The following is a 12105-nucleotide window of genomic DNA, read 5'->3' on the forward strand; positions in this document are numbered from 1 at the left end:
CGCTCCTCGTGGGCTGCTCGCTCCTGTAGTCGGCGGACGGCAGGGTGCCGACCGGTCGCACCGGAAGTTTTCCGGTCCCTCCCTTCCCCAGTTCCCCGTTGCCACGACGGCCCGCGCTTTCCCGTCTCCCTAGTCCTCCGTCGCTCGCGCCGCCGCTCCCCTCCCCAGTCGCGACGACGCTCGCGCCGCCGCCGTCCTCCCCAGCCGCGAGCGCTGCCACCGCCCTCCCCAGTCCTACCGCTGCCCTCCCCAGGCGTGAGACGGAGATTCAACACCCGCGACCGCGAGGCCTTGACTCGGGCAGGCTGGCTTCGTACTAGCGGCTCGCCTCGCCTCGCTATGCGCCGCCACCGCCCACTATCCTCCGCTCCTCTGTGCGCCGTGCTGCTGTGCCCCGTCTTCTGCTCCTCCTCCCCTGCTCCGGGACCCGGTCGCCCGCCGTGCCCTGCTCCCCGCTCCGCCCGGCTCGACGTTCTAGGGATTCAGCCGCTTCTCACCTCTGGAAAGGCAGAGTGGCGGACATCCCTTTGCAGACTGTAGCACCTCCTCGTCTCGTCTTATTCAGTGGTGAGCACTGAGCATATTTGGCATTTTACCTAGGCAATGGGCATTGCTATTTGCTATAACGCAGCTGTTTTGTCAATTCCTTAGATAGAGCAGTACTGAGCATATTCAGTGGAGAGTGAAATTCATTGCAGTGTCATGCCAGTTTCTACTGCACTTCATATTGGGCTTAATCTCGTGTCAGCTTACCTACACATTGCAAATGCTGTTACATAGTAGAGGCATGAAGCACGGAAGTTTTATCTTAGAACTATTTACACCGTGTTCTGTGAAAGTTTCCGACTTATTTTGTTGAATTTAAGATACCAACGAGACCTTTTAAATGTGTACCGTGCTTTTGACAGTCTCATGTTTGTATGCCGAATTTCTTACAAGTATCGTATATGTATAACCGAATTGTTAATTTAGATTATACTCAACTGCATACAGTAAAATTTGCTAGGACTACCCTGGGAAATCCTGGTTCTGTCTCTGGTGTGAGCAGTGCCTCCCTTTTCTTGGGCCCTTCATCAGCGACGACCATCCTCCTGGTACACCCTCCCCTACCCGTATTGCAAAGCATCCCCACCCTAATTTCTTTTGCAAAAAAAGTTAGCGGTTGTACAATGTGCACCCATGCCCTGGATCTGCCCCTGGTTACTGAGACTGCTCAGGTGTATGCAATTTTGAAGGAGTCAATTTTGAAGTAACAAAGATTTGGAACCCAGCCCTCTGTTCTCCACCAGCACTACGAAGATGCCGCAGGTAATGGTGGTGGCACGGAACTTCATGGATATGGTGGCTGCTCTTCCTGCTGGCAAGCTTGATATGCTCTATGACTCAGCCTTTATCTGTGAGGCGGTACTCAGGTCCAGAATCCACAGTTTTTTATAGTGCATTATTAGTTCTTGCTTTCCTCATCTTGATTCAGTTAAGTTAACAGGTCACTTCCCCCACTGGCAAAGAAGTATGCACTGCAGATGTTGTATGTGCTGGCACCGGTGACCGCTGCAGCAATGGAAGAGTGGGTGCTCAATGAATATGCTGCCAAGCACAAGGTTGCCATTGATAAGCTTCTCCAACTCAGGGTCTTTGTCGAAGTGCGCGACAGGTAAGAAATCATCCATCTCCATGAAATTCTGGGTATTTATAGCTTGAAGTATCAGCACACTGTAACTGACCTGGAGCAGATCAGCTATTAATGAATCAATTTCATCTCTGTAGTGTTTATCTTTTTATGCATTCATGGGAGCTTAGTTTTTCACAGTTACCAATGCTAATTTTACCAAAATTATTTTGCCCTATGGCAATCAGTAATGCATTTGTTGTTCAGAGCAAGCAATAATTTGCATTTCAGCTGTTATGGCTAGTGGGCTGGCACTGGCCAGGACTATTAGTTCTGCAGCACAGTAGATTAGGATTAGTTTGTTCAAGTATGTTAGCAGATAGATTAGTTACTTGCATGGATAAGATTTGTTACTTGTTAGTAGGTTGTTAGGCATGCAAGTAACACATCTAATCCATGCAAGTAACACATCTTATCTGCTAACAAACTTGAACAAAATAATCCTAATCTGCTGTGCTGCGGAACTAATAGCCCTGGCCAGTGCCGGTCCACTAGCCTTAACATCAGCTGTGCATGTTTGACAATATGTGTGGTTGTAGCAAGCTATTAGGTTGTGACACCTCCTTTATTTATTTAATCAGCCAACCTTTTACATGTTCATGATGAAATAACCAGTAATCACAGGAAATTTGATGGCTGTGTTGCTAAATTATCATCATGAGATGGCCATGTCTTTGGAGTTTGGATGCAAAAGATTGGGTGCTGATTAGGGTTCTTGGTCAATCACACTTATAGATTTGCATGTTTCTTTACTTTGGCTGAAAGAGATTGTCTTGTATTTCTTGAAAAAAAATTGTCTTGTGAAATATACTTCTAACATGTGAAGGTGAATGGTACGCTTGTATACATGGGCACATGGCTTGGTATGAATGCTTGTTTTTGAAATATCCATACTATTTTATTTAAGGTGGAGAAGCGAGAATTTGTAATGATTGATTAATCATAGCAATTGACTCTTTATTGTGTACTTCTTTGAGAATCCTGCTAACTTATTATTAGCTTTTGCTTGACTGACTGCTGTGCTTAGCACTGCAAGCTTGCTGGTGCATGGTAAATTAATCACTTCCTAGCTCTCATGGTTTGGGTATGCATATATAGGCGACGGGACGTGAGCTACAAGATGAATCAGAAGTTCCAGGGAAACATGCAGAAGTATTTGGTTGATGGGTATGGTTTTCTCAAGTACTCTTTTCTTTGTTTGAAAATCGCATGGGCCATCCTTTCTCAAACTTGGAGCTGCTATGATGGCATCAGCAACACAGCATCACTGATGTGCTCTCCAGTCTCCATGTTATGTATATACGAAGTGCGGAATGCTTATTCTGCCTTATAAAACTACCCTGTGCCCTGCTGTTATCAATATCAATTGGGAAAACAACTCTACCCATATGGTGTTTTTGAGGAAGAAAATAATTCACTCCTACAGATGATTGTATTGAAGAAGTGTAGAAAGTACCATTTTGTACATGAAATGAAAAGTGTCGCGTAATGGTTATACTGTTCATACTGTTTGTTTATTTAAAGAAACAATCCAACATGACATAGCTCAAGCTGGTGATGTTCAACCTTCTTATTCTACGAAAATAATGTAGCATGATATATCTCAAGCTGGTGATATTTAATATTTTTGTTCTGAGTTCTTTTGTGGAGCACATTAATCAGTTGATACAACAACAACAACATAGTCTTTTAGTCCCAAGCAAGTTGGGGTAGGCTAGAGTTGAAACCCACCAAGAGCCCCAAGTCACGGTTCAGGCACTTCAATAGCTGCTTTCCAAGTATTCCTATTCAAACATAGATCTTTAGGTATATCCCAAGCTTTCAAATCTTTTTTTTATTGTCCCCCCCATGTCAATTTCGGTCTTCCTCTACCTCTCCTCATATTATTAGCTTGACTTAGGACTCTATAATGCACTGGTGTCTCTGGAGGTCTCATTTGGACACGGCCAAACCACCTCAACCGATGTTGGACAAGCTTTTCTTCAATTGGTGCTACCTCTAGGCGATCACGTATATCATCGTTTCGAACTCGGTCCATTTTTGTGTGACCGCAAATCCATCGCAACATACGCATTTCTGCAACACTCAGTTGTTGAACATGTCGAATCTTTGTAGGCCAATATTCTGCTCTATACAACATAGCCGGTCTAACCGCCGTTCTATAGAACTTGCCTTTTAGCTTTTGTGGTACCCTCTTGTCACAGAGAATGCCAGAAGCTTGTGGCCACTTAATCCACCCTGCTTTGATTCTATGGTTAACGTCCGCATTCCCTCTGTAGCATCGATCCCAGATACCGAAAGGTATCCTTCTTAGGCACTACTTGCCTTCCAAACTCACATCTCCCTCCTCCTGTACAACTCCGCCAAAGTCGCATATCATGTATTCGGTTTAAGTTCTGCTCAATCTAAAACTTTTAGACTCAAGGGTCTGACGCCATAACTCTAGTTTCCTATTTACTCCCGCCTGGCTTTCGTCCACTAACACTACATCATCAGCAAACAATATACACCAAGAGATATCCCCTTGTATGTTCCTGGTAATCTCATCCATTACCAAGGCAAAGAGATACGGGCTTAGGCTGACCTTTGATGAAGTCCAATTTTAATCGGGAAGTAATCTGTGTTACCATCGTTTGTTCGAACACTATTCACAACATTGTTGTACATGTCATTGATGAGGGTCACGTACTCTGATGGGACTTTATGTTTGTCCAAAAACCACCACATAACATTTCTTGGTATCTTGTCATAAGCCTTCTCTAAGTCAATGAAAACCAAGTGGAGGTCCTTCTTCTGCTCTCTAAACCGCTTCATAACATGTCTTATTAAGAAGATTGCTTCTGTGGTTGATCTTCCAGGCATGAAACCAAATTGGTTTGTTGATATCTGCGTCGTTCCTCGCAGGCGCTGCTCGGTGACTCTCCCATAACTTCATAGTGTGGCTCATCAACTTAATTTCCCGATAATTATTACAACTTTGGATATCTCCCTTGTTCGTGTAGATTGGTACCAATATGCTTCTTCTCCACTCCTCAGGCATCTTGTTCGATCGAAAGATATTGTTGAACATCTTGGTTAGCCATACTATAGCTATATTCCCGAAACATCTCCACACCTTGATTGGGATACCATCAGGGCTCATCGCTTTGCCCCCTTTCATCCTTTTCAAGGCTTCTCCGACCTCCGATTCTTGAATCCTCTGCACAAAGCACCTATTAGTGTCATCAAACGAGTCGTCCAGCTGAACGGTGGTGTTCTCGTTCTCACCATTGAACAATTTATCAAAATACTCTTGCCATCTATGTCTGATCTCATCCCCTTCACCAAGAGCTGCTCCCTCTCATCCTTTATGCACTTGACTTGGTTGAAGTCCCCTGTGTTCCTATCGTGAGCCCTAGCCATCCTATAAATGTTCTTTGCTCCTTCCTTCGTACTCAAACGTCGGTAAAGGTCCTCATAGGCCCACCCCTTTGCCTCACTCACCGCTTGTTTTGCAGTCTTCTTTGCCACCTTGTACTTCTCTATGTTGTTTGCACACCTGTCATGATACAAGTGCTTATAACACTCATTCTTTTCCTTAATAGCCTTTTGCACATCTTCATTCCACCACCAAGTGTCTTTCGAGTCGCATCCGCTCCCTTTGGTCACTCCAAGCACCTCTGAAGCAACCTTCTGAACGCATGTTGCCTTCTTCTCCCACATGCTGTTTGCATCGCCTTCATCATTCCAAGGGCCCTCTTCAATGACTTTTCCTTAAAGACCTTTGATGCCTCCCCTTCTAATTTCCACCACTTCGTTCTAGTAACCCTAGCTTGTTTGTTCCCACGAGCTTGCACCAGAAAGCGGAAGTCAGCCACCACCGGCTTGTGTTGAGCGACCACACATTCTCCAGGTATCACCTTCAATCCACGCATATTCGTTTATCCCTCCTTCTTGTAACGACAAAGTCGATTTGACTAGAGTACTGGCCGCTACTAAAGGTCACTAAATGGGACTGTCTCTTACGGAAGAAAGTGTTAGCTATCATCAGATCAAAAGCTATGGCGAAGTCTAAGACTTCCTCTCCCTCCTGGTTCCTACTACCATATCCGAAACCCCCATTAACCGCCTCGAAACCTGCACTTGATGTACCTACATGGCCATTAAGATCACCTCCTATAAAGAGCTTCTCGCTACTACATTAATCGGTTGATCATATGACTTTTACATTTCATTTCTTTTTTACTTTTATTGCAGTGGAAGTTTACCAAGGGAACCTTTACCATTAAGTGTCACTGGTCGATTGCCCACGCCAGCAGATCTGGAAGCCTATGCTCTTGATCAATGGGAGGTTAGGATGCCAAAGCTTAACTCAGAACGTGTTTACCATGTCTGTCTGTATTTTACTTTTCTTTATAGTATCTTCACCGTCTTCTTTTCCTCTTTGAATCCTGTGTTGGCTTATATATATAGGTATATATATATATATGATTTTTCTATTTCGTGTTGGGATTATAGTGCTTCTTGTTGCAATTGATCAATTCATCCCAAGTCGAAAAAGGGACAAGTTTTAGCTCCTCCATGATGAAGACATTTCAGCGTGGTCTTCTGAGTTCAAGGTTCCATCTAGTTCCCCTGTCTTGACAGTTAGGTTAGTTTCTTATAAATTAGTGATAGTCAAATGTTGTTTGAACAATAATCAATTGCCAAGTTGCTGCAACTCTTTATTTCTTGTAGTACAGTTGGATAATATATCCTGTGGCATTCTCTAGAATTCTACATGGTAATAGATACACTAAACAGTAAGCAGTAACTACTCCCTCCATTCCAAATTATAAGACGTCTTGGCTTTTCTAGATACATAGTTTTTGCTATGCACTTAGATATACACTATGTCTAGATACTTAGTAAAAGCAATGTATCTACTGTTCTATTTCCTGGTTGTAAGAGTTGATTAAACGATTCAGTTCAGTTGAATGTTTTTTTTGGGTTAAAATAATCAAGATATTTGTAAATCATGTTTGATATCACCAACCATGTACAACATTTAAATCATATTTTGATTTGTTGCTGTATGTTGATCAGCATCGTTATATATTTTTGATTGACTGATATAAGCGATAATTTTGATGATATGATTTCCTGATTTGGTGTGCTTGCAGGGATGGTGAAGCTTCAAAGTTGACTGAGAATGGCTTCCAATTTCTTGTTAGTTCTCTGTTCTCAGCTAATACGTTAACCGACAGATTTCCGTCTTTGGCTCTTAATATTTTCTATGCTATCAGCTGATGGAAACAAATGCACAACTTTGGTACATAATGAGAGAATACATTTCATCTGCAGAGGTATTGGTGTCATATCCTTGTAATATTTCTGTTGATTCATGTTTGTGACTTTGTGTTAAACTCTGTTGCTGATTACTTGTGTTATCAAATAGGAACGTGGAGTGGACCCTACGGAGCTGATATCATTTCTCTTGGAACTTAGCTTTCATAAATTGGGAGCGGTAAAGTGATACTACTTTCAGAACATCATGTTAAGCAAGTAGCTGTACACAATTTTCTTGCCAATATGGTGATGTCTGTGAAAACTCCTATATTCATAGCAACTTGTCCTTTGGCAATACAATACATGAATAGGAAAAATGAAGTTCTCATAAGTGATATCAGATGAGCATCTTGAAGAAGCTGTAACTATTCCACGATTTTTACATGGTAGGAACATCAAGCTTGCATGTCTGATTAAGAGTTATTGAAATTTTTTTAAAGGCACTGCATTCTGAATCTAATAAATGAAATTAACCTGCATCTTACGTTGAAGTTTGTGCTTGTATGTTGGTAGAGAAATTCATGGCCATGCATTCTTTCTGCTTTGTTCATGTTTCAGGCTTATAGCTTGAATACTCTGAGTGATATCCAAAGGATTGCCATCAGGGATCTTGCAGAATTGGGACTAGTCAAACAGCAGCAGGTAGAAATTTTATCTTTTGTTCTTTTGCCCCGACCATCTTTCTGATGATAATAGCAAGTTTTGAATTTCAGGGTCGAATGGATCGCTGGTTCATTCCTACCCAACTGGCTACTAATCTCTCAGCAAGCTTGTCAGATTCATCATCTAACAAAGAGGTTGCATAACATTTGCATCCCTTGCTTCTGCAATTATTTATGTTTTTCCAAATCTTCTCTATAACCTCCACCTACTTGTCCCCTATAAGCAAGCAGTGATCATGATTATAAAACATGTAGTGTGTTGCCGCAGGGATTTGTGGTTGTTGAGACAAACTTTCGAATGTATGCATACTCTACTTCCAAACTGCACTGTGAAATTCTACGCCTTTTTGCAAGGTACATGAGATATCTTATGACCATTTTTTAATTAATGCTATGGTATCGTAGCAGTTATCACGTAGCTCACTAGCTCCTGTCAGAGGACTACATTCTTCTGTTTATTAATGTGCTTACATGCTATATGTCGCATGCAAAGAGGGCAACTGATGTGTCGACTCTGTGGGCTCTGTACTAAAGTTCGATTACCTGATTGTTATGTCAGTATATTTTAATTCAGTTATCTGACATTCCTACTAGATTGCTCAGTGGTCACTGTTGTGAGTTTCAGATAGATGCTTGTTTAGTTTTTTTTTGGTTTTCATAAATTAGATTGCATGGGTTAAGCTTCTAGTGTAATCCAGTACTATATCTAGGCAAAACTCTTGAATTACTAAAATAAGCCATCTGTAGACATTTCTTGGAGGTGGTAGCACTTTAGAGTTGTGGTACTGTTGGTGTCTTGCAGATCTTGCTGTTTGAACCACCTGCATCTGAAAGTATTGTTGTCAGCTGTGCGCTGTTGGCTGTATTGTGTCCAGATGGTGCTTTGCCACCTTGTGCTAGCTTTGCAACAAACATGGCAAGGTGAAATTGACTTTTGTATCCTACTACTGAGGTTGATTAGAGACTCTAAGATTTGATACTGAAAACATGGTTTTGAATGAGTTTAGTTGACAGGATTTGTTCTTAGGTTTCATTATATTGGCTATTTGACCTGATTAGTTCTGTAATATTACTTTGTGTGATGCCAATATTTTTATCTTTGTTGATGCGCTCATTTATTCTGAAAGGAAAGTATTCAGTGTTCACTTTGTGTTTTCTTTCAAGGGTGGAGTATCAACTTCCAAACCTCATCGTAGGAGCTGTTACAAAAGAAAGTATCTATGGTGCTTTTGAGAATGGAATAACTGCTGAGCAGGTACAATAATACAACCTCCGTTTACTTGTAATCTTAAAACGTGCACAGCCGATCTTCTAAAACTGTGGCCAACTGGCCACTATATGCATCAAAGTATGGTTGATTGTATTCATGTGAAATGAGGAAAATGTTAGGTATATTTGTTATCAAAAGTATTGACACGTATCTAAAACTTGGAATGGTCATTGGTATTTATTGTTATGGAGCGGTATAGGGAGAAGAAGAAGGACCTACACATGGTTTTTATTGACTTGGAGAAGGCTTATGATAAAGTACCAAAGAATGTTTTGTGGTGGGCTTTGGACAAACATAAAGTCCCAACGAAGTACGTCGGGCTCATTAAGGACATGTACAACAATGTTGTGACTAGTGTTCGAACAAGTGATGGAGACACGGAGGACTTCCCGATTAGGATAAGACTACATCAAGGGTTAGCTTTGAGCCCTTATCTGTTTGCCTTAGTGATGGATGAGGTCACAAGGGACATACAAGGGGACATCCCTTGGTGTATGCTTTTCGCGGACGATGTGGTGCTAGTTGATGAAAGCCGGACATGAGTGAATCAGAAACTGGAGTTATGGCGGGAGACTTTGGAGTCCAAAGGTTTTAGACTCAGTAGAACTAAAACTGAGTATATGAGATATGACTTCGGCACTACTATTCGGGAGGAGGAAGATATTAGTTTGGAAGGTCAAGTAGTGCCTAGAAAGGATACCTTTCGATATTTAGGATTAATGCTACAGAGAGACGGGGATATTGATGAAGATGTTAGCCATAGAATCAAAGCAGGGTGGATGAAGTGACGCCAACCATCTGGTGTCCTATGTGACAAAAGGGTACCACAGAAGCTAAAAGGCAAGTTTTATAGGACGGCGATTAGACCTGCTATGTTGTATGGTGCAGAATGTTGCGGCCTACGAAAAGACGACATGTTCAACAGATAAGTGTCGCGGAAATGCTTATGTTGCGTTGGATTTGCGGTCATACAAGAAGTGATCGAGTTCGGAATGATGATATACGTGATAGATTAGGGGTAACACCGATTGGAGAAAAGCTTGTCCAACACTGGTTGAGATGGTTTGGACATGTCCAACGGAGACCTCCAGAGGCACTGGTGCGTAGTGGAATCCTAAGCCAGGATGGTAACGTGAAGAGAGGCAGAGGAAGACCGAAGTTGACTTGGGTAGAGGCAATAAAAGGAGACTTGAAAGGATGGAATATACCCAAAGACTTAGCCTTAGATAGGAGTGCTTGGAAAACAGCTATTCACGTGCCTGAACCTTGATTGCTTCTGCTGGGTTTCAACTCTAGTATACCCCAACTTGTTTGTGACTTGAAGGCTTTGTTGTTGTTGGTGGTCATTGGTATTTATTGTGGAGACTGTGAACCAAACTGACGAGTAATAGACAGTGTGGGTAGTATGTTAAAATCCGTTATGACCTATCAGAATTTACAGTTTCTTTGTTAGACATAGTGTGGGTTTCAGTAACAGATTTTGTCCATCAGCTTAGTTTCTATTCTTTTTCTTGTCTTGGAAAAGCAGTTGTAGGGTATCTGTGAAAGCAGTCTTACATTTAAGATCTAGCTTGCATCTTGTTTTAACAAGACTGGTTATCTTCTTGTTTTTCAGATAATTTCATTTCTTAGACAAAATGCTCACCCTCGTGTTGCTGACAAGATACCTGCTGTCCCGGAGAATGTCACAGATCAGGTAAGAACCGCGGCCAGGCAACACTTACTATGCTTTATTATTATACAGTACATTAGTAATTCGATGCTCATATATTCAGATTAGGCTGTGGGAAACTGACCGCAACAGGGTTGAGATGATTCCATCACATCTGTACGAAGATTTTCCTAGCAAGGTAAACACATTATTATCTTTACCATGCATCTGCCTATCTGCCACATATACTGCTCGCTTACTTTTCTGGTACGCTGGCAGTGCATTTAATTCGACTTCCTCATGCAGGAATGGTTTGAACAATGCTGTGATTATGCAAGGGATAGTGGGTACTTGCTCTGGGAGGACTCTAAGAGAATGAGACTGATTGTACGAGGAGAGTTCCACCCTGAAATGAGGGAGTTCCTCCGCAGGCAAAGATGAAAAAAGACCTTGTAATAAAAATTTTGTTTAGCTCCCCAGTCCCCACATAATGTGTTGACATAGCATCTGACATCTTTACTACAGCTGTTAATGATGCAGAAAATTCACAATTATCTTTCATTCCTTTTATTGTTTTTTATGCCTGCAATTTCTCCTGCAGTCCATGCAACCTTTCTTCGCTAATTGGTTCCTATAAGTTAGATTGACAGTGATATACCCACCTCTTTACTTGTTAAATTGAGACTAGGCCAAAAATCCGTCAAATAATTACATCTTATTATCTATAAAATTTGAAGTTTCTGGAAATGCTGTGTAGGATCTTCATTTGCCTATATCAGATTACACATTAGAGTATTTGTTTTGCCATGCAAGCATGGAAGGAAGAAATATGAGTCCATATGGCCAAATCGTGAAGGAGATTCAGACCAGGGCTCATGATTTTCTTTTGGTTGATTTTGTCCATGAGAATAGCAAATCAAATGTTGACGCTCACACTCTAGGAGTTTGACTTCTTTTTATACAGGCAGGCATGTCTGGTTTTTAGAACCGTCTTTTGGCATTTGTAATTCTGTTGACCAAGTGCATCAATAAAGAGGGTGGTGATTTCTCAAAAAAAAAATGCATCATTTTTTGATGTCATGTCTTGTTTAATAGAAGGTTGCACATGATGTTTAGTTACTAAGGGCCTCACCAAGTGAAAATCTGTCCATGACCAAATCTTGGGCATGGCCAAATTTGTTACCTTCAGATGTTTGGACAAATATTTTTTTATCTGTCCATTTACAAAGATTTTATCTTCAGATGTTTGGATTCGAGCCAAGCCATGCCAAATTTACATTATTGTTGACTGACATGTGGGTCTGGTGTGTTAGTTTGACACCATAGTCAATATGGATCTCTATTTGTAGATTTAATTGTTTTGCAAATATTGTCGTTTGAAGCATAGTAATCCAAAGCTTAGAGCGTGTTTGGTTTGAGACCTGGCAAATAGGTCACCTGCCAGGTAGCAATCCCAGCCACCAGGCGACCGAAATCAACGGCCTAGCAAAGCTGCCTGGGTGTGAAACCAATCACGCCGTTCATGCACCCAATATCAAGCTGACAC

At 41.6% G+C, this 12105-nt stretch overlaps 1 protein-coding gene across 3 annotated transcripts; it reads left to right on the plus strand.

The window, feature by feature from the left end:
• The first annotated feature begins 106 nt into the window (after positions 1 to 106).
• On the plus strand, positions 107 to 11305 carry LOC136498002 (general transcription and DNA repair factor IIH subunit TFB2-like). 3 transcript variants are annotated; one of them, XM_066493923.1, is made up of 17 exons: positions 107 to 567; positions 994 to 1094; positions 1236 to 1412; positions 1487 to 1654; positions 2768 to 2836; positions 5906 to 5999; positions 6167 to 6267; positions 6811 to 6856; positions 6934 to 6993; positions 7086 to 7154; positions 7535 to 7618; positions 7690 to 7773; positions 7907 to 7992; positions 8803 to 8893; positions 10524 to 10604; positions 10684 to 10758; positions 10866 to 11305. In XM_066493923.1, exons 3-17 carry the CDS (start codon positions 1300 to 1302, stop codon positions 10998 to 11000), a joined length of 1356 nt encoding a protein of 451 aa, XP_066350020.1. In that variant the 5' UTR covers positions 107 to 567; positions 994 to 1094; positions 1236 to 1299; the 3' UTR covers positions 11001 to 11305. The 3 variants fall into 3 exon arrangements, with proteins under 3 accessions (XP_066350020.1, XP_066350021.1, XP_066350019.1); XM_066493924.1 differs by having other exon boundaries at positions 1007 to 1094; positions 1218 to 1412; XM_066493922.1 differs by having other exon boundaries at positions 1218 to 1412; positions 10866 to 11304.
• Positions 11306 to 12105: the final 800 nt, after the last annotated feature.

The sequence above is a fragment of the Miscanthus floridulus genome, chromosome 12 (assembly GCF_019320115.1).
Source record: "Miscanthus floridulus cultivar M001 chromosome 12, ASM1932011v1, whole genome shotgun sequence".
Lineage (NCBI taxonomy): Eukaryota > Viridiplantae > Streptophyta > Magnoliopsida > Poales > Poaceae > Miscanthus > Miscanthus floridulus.

Bases quoted from the DNA above. Each gene is read 5' to 3' on its own strand.
- LOC136498002 (XM_066493923.1), top strand. From the start codon at position 1,300: ATGCCGCAGGTAATGGTGGTGGCACGGAACTTCATGGATATGGTGGCT. The intron at 6,857-6,933 runs GTTAGTTCTCTG...CTATGCTATCAG, and splicing joins AGAATGGCTTCCAATTTCTT to CTGATGGAAACAAATGCACA. The intron at 7,993-8,802 runs GTACATGAGATA...TTTTCTTTCAAG, and splicing joins ATTCTACGCCTTTTTGCAAG to GGTGGAGTATCAACTTCCAA.